At 41.4% G+C, this 15,330-nt stretch overlaps 1 protein-coding gene across 1 annotated transcript; it reads right to left on the bottom strand.

The window, feature by feature from the left end:
* Positions 1 to 5,668: 5,668 nt before the first annotated feature.
* On the bottom strand, positions 5,669 to 14,450 carry tmem154 (transmembrane protein 154; the record flags this gene model as incomplete). The annotated part of the gene is made up of 5 exons (XM_083766095.1): positions 5,669 to 6,450; positions 10,587 to 10,630; positions 12,601 to 12,677; positions 13,291 to 13,345; positions 14,282 to 14,450. 4 exons carry the CDS (start codon positions 14,448 to 14,450, stop codon positions 10,593 to 10,595), a joined length of 339 nt encoding a protein of 112 aa, XP_083622221.1. The 3' UTR covers positions 5,669 to 6,450; positions 10,587 to 10,592.
* Between the last annotated feature and the right edge of the window lie 880 nt (positions 14,451 to 15,330).

Genomic DNA, 15,330 nt, shown 5'->3' with positions numbered 1-15,330 from the left:
CTGACAGAGAGCTGCCGCTGGTGAGAATGGGTGTCGCAAGACGATGACGACGTAACAGAATGTACACTTTTTTTTTCTGTTCACAGGGGCGATCAAATGTGACGCCAGAGAGGCCTTTCAACGCCTTCTTTTTGTTTGCCTTTTAATCTTGGCATGCGCGTGTGTGACTGTGTACGTGCGTGTGTACTGTGAGTGTAGAGTGAGGGGTCCAAAATTATGTTGGATTTTTTTTTAGAATACAGTCAGAGTATTTGTGCAGCATTAGTACTATTAAGTCTGATGTCGGTCCTATTCTAAAGTGTGCGTGTGTGTGTGTGTGTGTGTGTGTGTGTGTGTGTGTGTGTGTGCGTGTGTGTGTGTGTGTGTGTGTGTGTGTGTGTGTGTGTGTGTGTGTGTGTGTGTGTGTGTGTGTTGTGTGTGTGTGTGGGGGGGGGGGGGGGGGGGGGTGAACAATTATGCTGTATTTTAATATGGGCCTGAATACAATTCGCAGCATATTCAGCCTCATTATTCATTTTCCATTGTGTGTGTGTGTGTGTGTGTGTGTGTGTGTGTGTGTGTGTGTGTGTGTGTGTGTGTGTGTGTGTGTGTGTGTGTGTGTGTGTGTGTGTGTGTGTGTGTGTGTGTGTGTGTGTGTGTGTGTGTGTGTGTGTGTGTGTGTGTGTGTGTGTGTGTGTGTGTGTGCGCGCGTGGGGCTTCAAAGATTATGCTGGATTAGAATACATGCCTATTTTTTATTTCCTTCTCGCATACATATTCATCCTCATTATTCCTAAGCAGCATCAGGCCTGCCATTACGAACCAATCTGTGTTGCCGGAGCCGAGAGAGAGGCAAAGCGCCAGCCATTGTCTTATGGTCATTTCTATGTCCTGTATCTTAATCTTCCAGGGAGCAGAGTCTGAAGCCATGAGATATCACTAAGCACCAAAGAATGTGATTCTGAGAACCATGGAATTGACACTGGCACTTGGCCAACGAAAGCTGAAAAATATGCCTCCAAGTGAATGAAAGGAAGAATGTTTCCAGGCAGACACATGAACTGAAAATATCCGCAGCTTGTTGCTAAATCTCCCCATGTGGGGATTCTTAATTTGAAAACTTGGCTTATTAAATGGTTTGCTATATTGAAATGCTTCCTGCAAAGTTTCACACAATTCTGAACAGCTGTCTGGGGTTTGTCATAATATCCCTTTCAACTAGTACAGCCTTTATGGAGACAATATGCCATTCTACTCATAAATTCCTCCTTTCAAAGCAGCATAAAAGACTTTTGTTGATTTGTCCTAAAGAGCATAATTTTGTGTTAATATAATATGCGCTATTATCAGTCATGTCAAATCAACCCAAAACATTTCCACACTTGGAGATCTATAATGACCTTATTTCTATGTGTCGGACTGTTTTGGATTGATTATTATCTATGCTGTTAAAACCAAATTAATGAACACAAGATTTAGGAAACAACAGATAGAGGGAAGGTCTCAATAGGAAACAAGGTTTCCAAAATGTAATTAGTAAATGGAGTCTGGGATTTAGAAAGTAAACTTTCTAGTTTATCATGTAATATTATACAGCTTCAACTCAACAGTGATTCCAATGACAACGTCTGTCCTGGTTTTAAAAATAAACTACAAAAATCGAACCCAAGAGCATAACACATCTGAAACGCAACACACTTCCTTTACTGTTGGGGTTGTCGGGGAAGGTACTGTGTTATCTGTGGGGATTTGTCTTCTAAAGCTATAGCAGTAGAGTAGGCATTAACATTCTATGCAAGCAATAGCTCATATGATTCATATCTTCCTTATCATGGATGACACACCACACTTCCTGACCACTGGAAGGAGAATTCTTTGATTGGAGGCAAAGAGACATCTCGCATGGACTCGCTCGCTTGTCATGACTCTCTAAAGGACAACGGCTTTAAAAACAGTGCAGCCGGTCCCCTGATAAGGACAATACACACAGTTTCTCACTTTCTGCACACACATGCACACTGAATATAATATCCCCATGGTGTTTGCTGCACACTCCACTCAGACATTGCCACGGCACAATAGATAGTAATGATGGGAACACGACAGATGAAACGACGTTAAGAAAGACGGGTGGTCTGGAACACAGCTCCTCCAGGAAGACAAACAATGCTGATTGTGTGGCTGTAAAAGGAATCCGATTGGGTGTGACAGTAACAGTGCCTGAGGGGTAGACAGGAATACAAGCATACAAAGATATACAGGCCTTGCATTCGGAGAGACACGACACGTTGGTGGAATACATAGCAGTCACATAAACTGTGACATACTCCCTGAATATACATTGAAAACAAATGTATATACAGTAAAGTTTAGCCATTTGTAACTCAGAGAGTGTACAAATGTAGAAAAATGTGTTTATTTATACTTGAGTTAACCACTTAAACCCAATATAGCCTACGTAAGTTGACCAGAGTCCCCCACCACCTTTCCCCCCGCCTCTACACCAAAATCTCTTCACAATGTGCAACCATCACATTGTGACGCGTTGTGAGCTTTTAGATCTGCGATTTTCACCGAATGCTCGGCCCCAGAATAGGGACACGAGGTCTCATGTGGTTAAATTAACAGTGTGTGTATAATGCACTTACACATACTTGTAAAAGAGGCATCTGTTATGCGAGGGGAATTTGTCTGCAGTCATTAAGTAGTTATCAGTTGACAAAGTCTCCTGTTATACCAACACATCCCTGTCAGTTAAATCCTTTGTATTTTACTATGCAGACAGACACCTATAACACGTGACCCATTATTCATAGTGCATCACACAGCCATGGCTGGCACAGAGCATTGCTGTCGCATGCAAACCAGTCTGGCCAGAATCTGCCACTGTGTAAGAGGAACCCGGTGTGCATGCACCACAACTAATGACATAACACCTGGTCTCAACGGCGTCGGCGTGACAAATCTACCAGTCTGCCACAGTGCGTGTTCTGGAAAGGTTTATTTAAGTCTGGATCTTTATGTGGACAGCTTATCAACTTCAGTTGTGGGTAATGGCATTTCCGCACTTAATTGACTTACAGTGTAAACAGAGCAGAAGATTACTCGTAATCCAGGTGGTGCTGAAACACAATTCAGATAATGCTAAATATCAAGAGACTTCCCCTTTCTTGCTGTTTTTTATGGCACCCTAGAAAAGGTATTTAGATGTAGTGGAGGTACTGTATATGCAGCTCTGCTGTGTGAAAGTCTAATGAGTTAACTGGAGACTGCAGTCAATGTGTGAGAGAGAGACAAAGCCAGAAGGACAATATCTCTTGGTATTTCTTATTTATATTCATTGGTGGGCACACTCTGCCATGCCCCCTCCCCCCAACCACACGCACACGCACACGCACACGCACGCACACACACACACAAACACAAACACACACGCACACACACACCATTACCTTTCAGTAAGTGTCTCACCAGAAAGTGGGTAGAGTCTCAGAGGAAGTGGAAAAATGCTGTACTATGCAGCTGTTATACGTGAGGTACTCTGAGCTGCAGCTAGCCATGCACGCGAATACTCAACAGGAAATATCCCAAAGTCCATTTGAAAGTATGCTATTCAAAACGTTATATTATATAAACATTATTTTCAAAGGAACAGAATCAGATGTGCAGTCAAGAGCATGTTTATTGACAACTGAATCATTATACAGTACAGGCTTAATGCCTTTGTATGCTTTTTAGTTTTACAATTATAGATTTTCTAGAATTTCTTTGTGTAGGATTGGGAATATTTAGATAAATTAGATATACTGTAGCCTATGTATCCTGACTGAATGTCAAACCTACAACTGCATAAATGAAGTTCTCAATATAAAACTATTTACAATAGGCATTTTCATAAAAAATAAAGACATTTTCTGAAATAAACAACAACACATTCTACACATTTACAGCGCATGAATCTGGAAAATACTGACTTATAAAGCTGAATGTACATTTAGTTCAGTGTAACGACAACATAATCTCAAACCTAAGGCCAAAACCATAACATCCAATAGCCTATTTCATCCAACCAGAAAACTCTCATCCTCTATCGCCAGTGGTTCCCAAACTGTGGTGCGTGCACCCCTTGTGGTGCACGAACGCACTCTAGGGGGTGCGTTACATGAAAAGGGTGTTATTTAACACAAACTGCTAAATCCGGTACACACCATCGTAAGGAGATGTATAGAGCAGCTGCGGGAGTATGCAGCTGTGTGTCTCTCAGTGCAGTGAAATTCTGTGATTATTTGCCATAATCATCTTTAAAAATGTATAATCTTCGGTTAAAAAAAAGACTGGGCGTTGGGGGGTGCGTCAGCTAGGTCAGGAGGTAATAGTCCACTTGCCAGAATGTGAACACAGGCATGTTGAGTAGCCTACACCAAAGTTTAGAAATGTTGAGTATGGGTCCCCAGCATGTAGAAAATGCCAGATGCTAACTTGCATATATTGAGCAATTTTCATAATTGGCCATACCATTAACAAACTATAAGGAAAAAGAAAATCAAAATTTCATCATGCTTTAAGTAGTATGTGACGTGTCAAACTAGGGGGTTTTCATGATGCTAAATCCATTTCAAGCAATCGTTTTGCACAAAAAACACTCCTTGGGCTAAAAACGGCCATAGCCATCAAGTGGCTATGGCCGTTTTTTGCCCAATGAGTGTTTTTTCTTTTCTTTTCATAACTAATGCTTAGAATGGATTCAGCATCATGAAACCCCCCTACATAAAGCATGATCAAATTTTGTATTTTCATAGGTTGTTAATGGTATGGTCACATATTATGCCAATTATGAAAATTGCTTATGCAAGTTAGCAAGCATCCGGCATTTTCTACATGCTGGGGACCCACACTCTACATTTATAAGATACAACCTTGGTGTACTCAACATGTCCGGCTTCACAATGGGACTCTATGGGCTGCCAAGTAGACTAGGCCTATAACAGGGGGTGCACGGCCAAAATAAATTGGGGACCGCTGCTCTATCCTAACTAGAAATGTATTGTTTTTTGTAGAATGTTGTTTCTAATTTACAAGGATGCACAATATTTTAGACAGTCATACAGTTTAACAGAACATCGATACAGCTGATTTTAGACTCCACTACTGACAATTAGTCTACTTCTACCTCTGTACTGAATCCTGACCAGCTGTATCATATCATCTTTATGCACAAGCATGAAAAGGAGCATTTCCTAATCAAAACTTCCTACTAGAGAGATGGGTGTGAAGAGGACACAGGCAGAAGAAAGAGGAAGGGTCATTGGCAAAAGCTCATGATGGAAAGAAATATGAGAAGCAATCAATTTACTTTGTAACTCCAAGAGCGAAATAATTTGATGTGCTCTCTGAGTTAACAACAGTACTATGAACCTGCGAGACGGTGAGAAGAGTGTAGTACAAGCCAAAATTGCAATATCTGTGGTGTTTGTTGATGTTACAGTACTTTTCTGTATGCCTTTTCACATTGCACTTTTTGTTTATCAAATGGTGTCGACACAGTATTTATAAAATGTGTATACCTGAAAACAGTCTACCATTGTTGAATGATGTTTAGGAATCTTGTGTATGTGGTTTCATGTGTATATGAAATCAAATACCAAGACAAGTTCCAGCTACACCCAAATGGCCAAATGGGCAAACAAACCTGACTCTAACGTGGCAGATTACTTTTTTGTTTTCTTTTTGGTATTCCTAATTGTGTTTATTTAACACCTCGGATATATACCTAGTGTTAAAGAAAACACATTTAACCATGCAGCGTAATTAATTACGACATGGCAGTTGAATACAAACGGCAATAAAACACAGACAAAGCGTGACTGAAACAATAAACAATGGCACAATGCTGAATTGATGGCAAGGCAATGGCCATTCATTACCAATGCTCATTATAAAGAATCAACACGACCAGAACACCACCGGTTTAAAGTCTGGGAACACACACACACACACACACACACACACTGCGCTGCGCTCTATTAAAGTCACGTGGGAGCACTCGACGTGCAAGAGGTTTTGCGATGTCGCATTATAAAAAAAAATGTTTAACTTGCACAATTGTTGTCGCCACTGCTGTTTTTGTCTGGTACTGAGAAGGGGGAAAAAACCCATCTGCATTTCCTTTTCTGAAAACACGCACGCACACGCACACGCACACACACGCACACACACGCGCACACACACACACACAAGCTCACTCACTCGCACGCACGCACGCACGCACGCACGCACGCACGCACGCACGCACGCACAAATTGTGATGTTGCTTGCTGGTAAACAATGTAGTTCCCCGCTGTCAGCAGTGTTGTGTGAATGTTGTGGGAAACGCTGCGGCATGGTCACAGTTTTCAGCGTTGGTTACTATGCGTGGCAGTGCCTCGGGGTGGCAGCGTGTCCTTGCTGGCCCAGTGGAGGTCCTTCTGTCACCTGCAGTAGAGAGAGGGACCACAGGGAGAGAGAGAGAGACTGTGACAGTGTCCATAAACATCTCCTCCTCGCGGGGAAAGAGAGAGTAGTTATAGAGTAGGATCATTTACTGTCACTGCAGAGGATTTACGGTCTCTCTCTGAACTCACTTCGTACATTGTGGTCGAGTTCACGGTTGTATAACGGTGGAAGAAGTACTTTTCACTTCACACCTTTTTTGTTCTACTTAAATACTCGTAAGTAAAAGGCCTGCATTCAAAAGTTCACTTGAGTAAAAGTACCATAGCACTGGCATCAAATTATAGGCTACTTCAGCACCAAAGTAAAAGTACTTAGTAACTTGTAACGAAAGCTTTTGTAAGTAAAAAGTACAATATTTGCTTCTGAGATGTAGTGGAGTCGAAGTATTGACAAATGAAAACAATCAAGTAAAGTAAAAGTACCTCAAAATCGTACTTATGTACAGTACTTGAGTGAATGTACTTAGTTAATTTCCTCCAGTGCCATTGTGTGTTTGTTAAACCGGTCCTGTGTGGGTCAGTGGGTATAAAGTTAGGTGTCAGGTCTAATTCCCACTGTGGGAAATACTTGTGTTATAAGTATTAAGTACACAACCATTACTGTGTGTACATCACAACTAGAAGGCACCACAGTGGCTCACCCTAAAGAGCGTCGCAGTCCCGCCCCCTACCAGGGCCCAGGAAATGATTTTTTTTTCATTTTCCTCATAGACATTTCAAAAAGTATTTATTTAAAGACGATTACACTGCGGACAAAGCCAACTCTTGTCGTGACAAATCATGACAACAAACACAATTCTTTGTGCCGAACAAATAATTAGAAAGATGAAAAAAACACATTTTTTGTTTGGTCCAAAATATTGTGTTTGTTGTCATGAGTTGTCACGACTCGAGTTGGCTTTGTACACGGTGTAACCGTCTTTAAATAAATACCTTTTGAAATGTCTATGGGAAAAATGCATTGGGAATCATTTCCTGGGCCTGGCGTCGTCATGAAAGGGGGTTGGACTGCGACGCTCTATAGCACTCACACTACAGAAATAAGGCTAATGTATTAGTCCAAGGGTTTCTCACACAGTTTTTATGCCAAGGACCCACAAATTGATGTATATTTGTCCACAGGTCCCGTTTAGAAAAAAACTATAGATCTGTGAATTTTTGAATAGCCGAAAAATTCAATAGGGCATAAGTGTTAAAACTGTTCCTCATGTTGCTGGAGACGCCATGGAATACCCCAGAAGGTCCATGTTGCTGGAGACCCCATGGAATACCCCAGAAGGTCCATGTTGCTGGAGACCCCATGGAATACCCCAGAAGGTCCCCGGACCCCACTTTGAGAACCAGTCCTTCTCGAAACAGGCCCGGGTATCTGACCCCAATGTTCTTTGCTGCAGGTCATGATCGTCCCCTATCTCCCTGCAGCCTTCTCTGACTCTCTCTCTGTGTGTCACAACCAGAAATAAAGCAGAAATGCTATAAAGAAAGAACAACAAGAAAATAACTGAGACATTAAAAAGAAAAATCGAGACATTGGACAGATTTGTGATTGCTTAATTTAACATGGCCAGTATGTCTATAGTTTATAACCAATTGGACCCAAGGCGATCAAACACTCTGGTTTTATTTTACGGCATATTGACTACTATGTGACAAGCCCAAGTGTTTCTGGAACTAAACAGATCCGCCGCTGTGGAAAGGAAAATATGCTACAGCTGCTGCACTATACTGGGAACTTTACAAACAAAAGGGTCATGATATAATCTTGTGCAACTTTCTCTGTTGTAACGTTTGTCCACAGAGGGCCGCCCTTTCTGTTTAACCGAGAGTAGCCTCCTGTCCATGAAGCCTTCGCAAATAAAAAAAAAAGCCTGGGAAAAAAGCAGTGTGTGTGTCTGTGTGAATGACGTTAGGAGTGGACCTTGATCCCCCCCCCCCCCCCCCCCCCCAAGCCCGTCAACAGAGGCAGGGACCATCTCTAGCTAAAGTTGCGCCACACTTCCATGCATGCCTGTCGTAATCAGCAACAGATGTTAGGAGTGTTTCTGACTTGTGTGCTCCGCCGTACGATGGCACCGCACGGCAAAAAGAGCAGATCTGCAAGCTCACGGCGTGTCTCGTCTGCCACATGCCTTGAGCTTGCAGATCTGTAGTTTTTGGCAGATGCTTAGTACGACGAAGTCTATGCGGCACAGTCTTAAGGCCCCACCGTGGGTAATGATGACTAAAAGGGTTAGAGTTCATCAGTCACAGCTATTCCAAACCCCGGGCTGGCACATTGCAACTAAACCAATAGGAGGAGAGGGAGAGTGAGTGAGTGAGTGAGTGAGTGAGTGAGTGAGTGAGTGAGTGAGTGAGTGAGTGAGTGAGTGAGTGAGTGAGTGAGTGAGTGAGTGAGTGAGTGAGTGAGTGAGTGAGTGAGTGAGTGAGTGAGTGAGTGAGTGAGTGAGAGAGAGACAGAGACAGAGACAGACAGACAGACAGACAGACAGACAGACAGACAGACAGACAGACAGACAGACAGACAGACAGACAGACAGACAGACAGACAGACAGACAGACAGACAGACAGACAGACAGACAGATTGATAGAGGGAAAGCAGGAGGGAGAGAGGAGAGAGAAAGAACGGGACTACTGTAAAAGAAACACTGAAAGAAAGAGCGAGAAAGAGAGGAGGGAGTGGAGAGAGAAAGAGAGAGGAAGAGAGAAACAATGAGGGAGAGACAGAGGGAATGAGGGAGAGAGCAGAGAGAGAGAGAGGCCATTGGGAGTGACTATATTACCCAAGATGAATGGCCAATCTGTGTTGTGTTAGTTTTACTGGGAGTCTGCGCTACAAGGCTGCTACACTGAAATATGTGATTCATAATGCCTGGCTATGATGTGTACCATAATAACATGGTTATGAACACGCTTGTGTTGCCGCCGCCATGAAATATGTGCGAGTTCACTGTAATAAAAAACATATCCCCAACCTTCCATCGTGACGAATGATGATGCACAATCTGTAAACAAACACTCTTAACTGCTGGAGAGAAGATGCCTGTATTTAGAAATACCCCTCATGACAGGATCCAATCTGATAAGATTCGACATTTTCTACATGTTTACACTTGTTTTACGTTTCCTACTTTGGCTGTGTTTGTACAAACTGTGATGCAACGTGCATGGCTAATGAGTAATAATAATAATGACCGATTATCCATAGCCTTTAAAAACATAACCATGCAGCTTTTCAGTGATGACTATTATGCAGAGGTAGCATTCAATACCAACCCTACACTTAACATGCACTGCCTTACTTACAGGGTGTGACTGTCTCTAATAACCTATTCTAGGCATGTCATAATAGGTGAACATTCTGTGAATAGGTGAACATTTGCCAAAAGTATAGTCCATCTACAGACACACATAACATCAAGTTTGTAGATTTTTGGCGACGCAAAAAAGGAGGGGACCAAGTATACACCATGATGAGACCCTGTTAAATAAAGTATAATGGTTTAAGACAGGGGTCTTTCACACCAAGGAGCCCTTAGCTGAGAGAGAGAGAGATGAAGCAGGGACCCCCCCCCCCCCCCCACTACATATTGTACACAATTGTGTTGCATATTAAACCTTTTCATCGATTTTATTCACAGACTTGTTTGACAGTACTACTACCATCAGTGTTGTGTAAATTAATGTTTTTTGTTTGTTTGTTTGCTTGTTTGTTCCATTCCACATGATCTACAAGCTGTATTTTCCTGCGAAGGTTCCCTCCAGAGTCCAGAATAGGGATACTAGGTGTCCCGGACCCCCTGTTGAAGACCCATGGTTTAGTTCACTGTCTCTCTGTCTTATCTTAGCCTGCACTGCATTAAGGGAATGAGGGATGTGTAACTGTGTCAGTGTCTAGGCTTACGTTGCAGCATCGCCACTCAAACTCTCACAACTCCCACTAAAAGCAGGACGGATTATATTCACCTCTGTGTCTGAGCACAAAGCTCTCGGAGAGAGCTAAAACTGTCCAAAGATTTGATTTCCAAAAAACAAAAACAAAGTCTTTGTGTCAGTAAATATGAGCAGTAGACTGGAATGCACCGGAATGTAAAGAGACAAAAGAATACGGTACTCACATTCAATTATAATTCTATCTGTTTGGAGTCCACTGTCGTTCCTCCTGTAAAAAATAAACATACAAATGGGACTATAAACAGTCTGAAGAATATGCACATGAACCTAAGCAGGGATGTTTTAAGAACATATCATCGCTGTTGGGCAGAAACCAGCTAACTCAATTATTATTATTATCATTCATAAATTCATGCTATTGAACACCCTTTACGTCTGTGTCTTGGTTTAAAAAATATCGAACCAATATAGTGACACTTTAGTCAGTTTAGTGTCATAAAAAGTGTGACATAAAAAAAGTTTTTGTAACTTTTTGCACCCAAAAAACCTGAACTTTTAACATTCAGTAGATTTTCTGTGGTCTGGGGTTTTCTGGCTCAAACAAGTGCTCTGATTTCCCTGTGGACTGTGATGTAAGAGCCAGCAAATCCCATATATGATATAACAATTTGCCAGCAGATGTCACTGTTTTCACTGTTTTGCCCGTTTTCATTGCAGCTCAAAAGGCTTCCCAGACCACAGAAAATCCACTGAATGTTCAAAGTTCAGGTTGTTTGGGTGTAATTGGGGTCACAAAACCTAAAAAAAAAAAAAAAAAAAAAAAAATTAATGTCATGAAACGTTTAAATTAATTATTATTATTATTTAATTAGTAATTCAGTTTCAACCAAAACAATTCTTACCCAACCGTTAACTAGCTTTACAACTATCTGATAAAAGAGACAATAGGCCATATTCTAGGTCCCAATAGGGCCAGTTGAAGCACCATCAATATGTCTAACACTCACAGTATACAGTACTTGACATTAGTGCTAATCATCATGGTTTGTTTGATTTTCAAGCCATTTTATCCAGTTCATTTCAGTATGAAAATCTAAGTTCAGAGACCTGAAACTTGCCCAATATATAGGTAATCTAACCTAACACACTTAATAATGTTGTGGTTTAAAGATGTTATTGTTTTGTTTTAATGCTCTTGTAAAAGCGCAAATTGATTTGAAAAGTAAAGTTCCCGGAAGAAAGATTGATTTCCAAACTAAATTCAAACATGATGCAGGATGTAATAACCGTATCCAATACTGATTGGATTATTCCGGTAGGTCTGTCAGTGTTTGAATGCCAGCAATACAAATGCAAAAAGAAAAAGAAAAATCTGAAAGTAAAGCCATGAATGGGAACATAATCTACGTAGTATAGGCCTATGTCTAAGGCTGTGAATGAACGTTGGTGAAGGCTGGTATGGACCTCACTACAATATCCTATAGCATGTATTAATCTGGCTGGCCTCACATGGGCCTCAGACACTCACTTTGCTCATATAGACTGCCTGCAGCAAATAGTGCAACAGTGACATCTGCTGGATGAACAGTGAACACAAAGCCTTACTTTCACTGCTAATATAAAAGAAGTTGCATTTGAGAGGCAGCTTTCCTTGCCTGTTTTCAGTGGTGTGTTCCACGTTATACACTATATATGTAGTATTTGTTAAGTGTATAGTGTGTAGTGTGACGTATAGGTACACCATCTGGTATCATTTCATTCATTGACCACACTATAGCAAAAGGCTGATGCACACCTCAAAAGGCTGGTGACAGGTGCGTATGGGCAATAGAGCATATAATGAACAGGGTATCTTTGAAAGACAAAGAAGAGACTTTGTCAGACACTTGCCAAAAAAAGTTTGCTCTTCATTAGGTTGACGTTTGGGTCGCTTAGACCTTCATCGGGACAGACAATGATTGATTGTCTGTCCTGATGAAGGTCTCTAAGGGACAGAAACGTCGACCTAATAAAGAGCAATTTGTTTTTGGCAAGTGTCTGACAGTGTGCTGGACCTCGTCTTTGTCTTTCAAAGATACCCTTTTCATCCATTGGCCACGTGCCTTGCGAGTGTATAGCCTATACGTGCGCATGTTGCACAGGGAATAATTACGGTATACAGTCTGAAAAAAAAAAAACCTAGGCTGCTTTTCACACATCTGAATTATGTCCTCAATAGTCTGATAGTTGGACACCTACCATCTTTGTTCATCCACTGGTCCAATTCTTCCATCTCCAACTCCAACACGGAGGGAACGTCCTCTTCAAACATGGGCCTGGAGGACATGACCTTAATGTTAGTGTGAGGGTCAACAAATGCTACATGACTCATTGTCACACATTATCTGTTGCTTCTTTGTAAACGTAGCAGTAGTCCCAAAATAACAGAGATGGTAGTGATGATGATGATGATGATGATGATGATGATGATTATTGATGCTGAGATGATGGTGTGATTTTTACACATTTAGCCACTTTTTTGTGTTAAACAGCTGTATATGGTATTCCGATTCTTGTAATCATTGCTATAATCATTGCTATTGTTTATTCAGAAGATATCTGTGAAATTTCCAGGGTGAAAAATTGCTATTTTAGCATTGTGTATCGTTTGAAACATGCATGTCAGTTTTGCGTGATTGCGTGATTGCACGCACGCACACACACACACACACACACACACACACACACACACACACACACACACACACACACACACACACGCCACCCGACCACCCCCACTCACACGTTTTAAACAAGAAAGATCACTAGCATCACTTTAGTCAACCTGCTACTGCATATTGATAAGAGGCATAGGAGTGCATTGAAAGGCAGATGTTTAAGAATCAATGACCGTAGAAGAATCAATGAGCTCACATTCTCACAACTTACATTGGCACCTTCTCTGTGTTGTTGTCATCCAGATAAGGATCCTCCTTCTCATGATCTAAGAAAAGAACAAATACCTACTTGCTTCATAACATCATTTTGATAGCACAGTTTTTAGTAAAAAAAAAGCCAATAAGTCTAGCCCGGGATTCAATTTGTGAAAAATCCCCTAAACAGCAGGGGCGGTCATGTTCTTAACTAGTTAAGCAAAAACTAGCTGATCTACAAGCTCAATATGAGTTGCATCACGTTGTGAGCTAGCTTGTAGCTCTGCTATTTTTTTGCTATTTCTCAATTAATAAATAATAATATTGGAATAAAGGTACACAGCAGGAACGTTTATTTCGTGCAATTAATTCACATTATCTTAAACAGCTGTTTGTGTGATGAGTATGCACACAGAGCATTATAATGAAGCCTTTGGTTCTCAAAGTGGGGTCAGAGGTCCTCAGCAAAAGTACTTAATATAGCAACACAATCATTGTAAAACACACTAACCCGTCCCTAACCCAAAAACAGATCATTCTGGGGGTCCTTGGCATGAAAAAAATTGAGAACCACTGAAAACGATAATGATTTAGAAGAATCTGGTCTGAGGTCTCAATGGGTTCAACTTAACCCATTCTGGGCGAGAACCCCTTTTGGTGTTTTAAGCATTATGTTATACTTTAGCTATTGAAAAATAGCAGATCTACATGCTCATAGTGCAGCACCGAGTGCCGCGCTATGAGCTTGTAGGTCTGCTATTTTTTGAAAAATCATGTAAATTTGGAATATATATTCTTTCAGAGCAAACATTTTTAACTCAAATCTTAGCTTCTGGGGGGGCTCCCTGGAACAACATATTTTCAGATTGGGGTCGGAGGCCAAATACAACTTTTGGGGTCCTTGACATGAAATAGTTTGAGCACCACTGATATAGAAACATAGGTTTTTCAGATAACTGTGTTTTAGAAGATATTTGTAGAATTGTGTTAGGTGTTAAGTGATGTACCTGTTTTGTAACTCTTGTTGCGGTTCCACCTGCGGTTGATGACGATGCCGGCCACCACCATGCCGATGATGACCACCACCAGCACCACGGGGATCAGGATGATGACCGGGCTGGTGTCCGGAGGGGTCTCCGTCGGGTCACCTTCGAGGAGAGGAGCAGCTGTCAACATTCAACAACGTACATACAAATACAAAGGGAAGACATCATTGCACATAAAGTAACAACCACGCCAAGGGGTCTAATGAAGTTGTCATAAACACATGAAAAACTGGAATAAATACAAAAATCACAGCATTCTGTGCTGTGATTTTAAGTAATGTACTTTTTTTTTTTTTTTAAACATCTGTTTATTATGATTTTTGGCTTAAAAGCATTTCAGTAATGATTTACCAGAAAATTACAGATCGGACAAAAAATTGCAAAAAACATACAAACAAGAGACTTACAATAGAAAGAGACAAAACATAACTCAAAGAAAAAGACAAAAACAATAAAATAACTAGAAAAAGTGCCCTTCCGGGCACAGGTCTCCACCAGGTTATCCACAGATCCGTGCAGTTAGAGGTAAAAACACTTTTCGGCCAGTTATAGCGCCACCTTGAGGCTGAGTTGAAATTGTTCATGTGGCATTTCGTCCTCGGCCTAGTGGGAATGTGCGTGCACAATTTCACGGAAATCACGCGATGTGTTCATGATTTGCAGCATTTTGTTTGAAACTGAGCACTCCTGTGAACTTTGGAAGCCAATCTTAACCAATCAGGATGGAGTCTGATAAATCTGAAAGACCCGTTTCGTTGAATGGCTCTAGAGAGACTGTGTACCAATTTGCGTGATGTTTGGACAAAATCTGTAGGTGTACTGTGCAAAAACTTGTTTTGCACAAAGCGGCCTCCTGGTGGCGCTATAACAGGCCGTTCTGGAAAGTTTGGGGCAGAGGTTCATGGTTGGCATCCAGGGAGTGTGTGTGCAAAATATGGCATCGACCGGGTTAACGGTGGCCGAGATTAGCTGTTCACGGACGGACACACGGACACACGGACACACGGACA

Source organism: Protomyctophum parallelum (genome assembly GCF_964188405.1).
Source record: "Protomyctophum parallelum genome assembly, chromosome: 5".
In the NCBI taxonomy this organism is placed as follows: domain Eukaryota; kingdom Metazoa; phylum Chordata; class Actinopteri; order Myctophiformes; family Myctophidae; genus Protomyctophum; species Protomyctophum parallelum.
The sequence above is the reverse complement of the archived record's forward strand: the minus strand, read 5'-3'. Positions and strand labels throughout refer to the sequence as shown.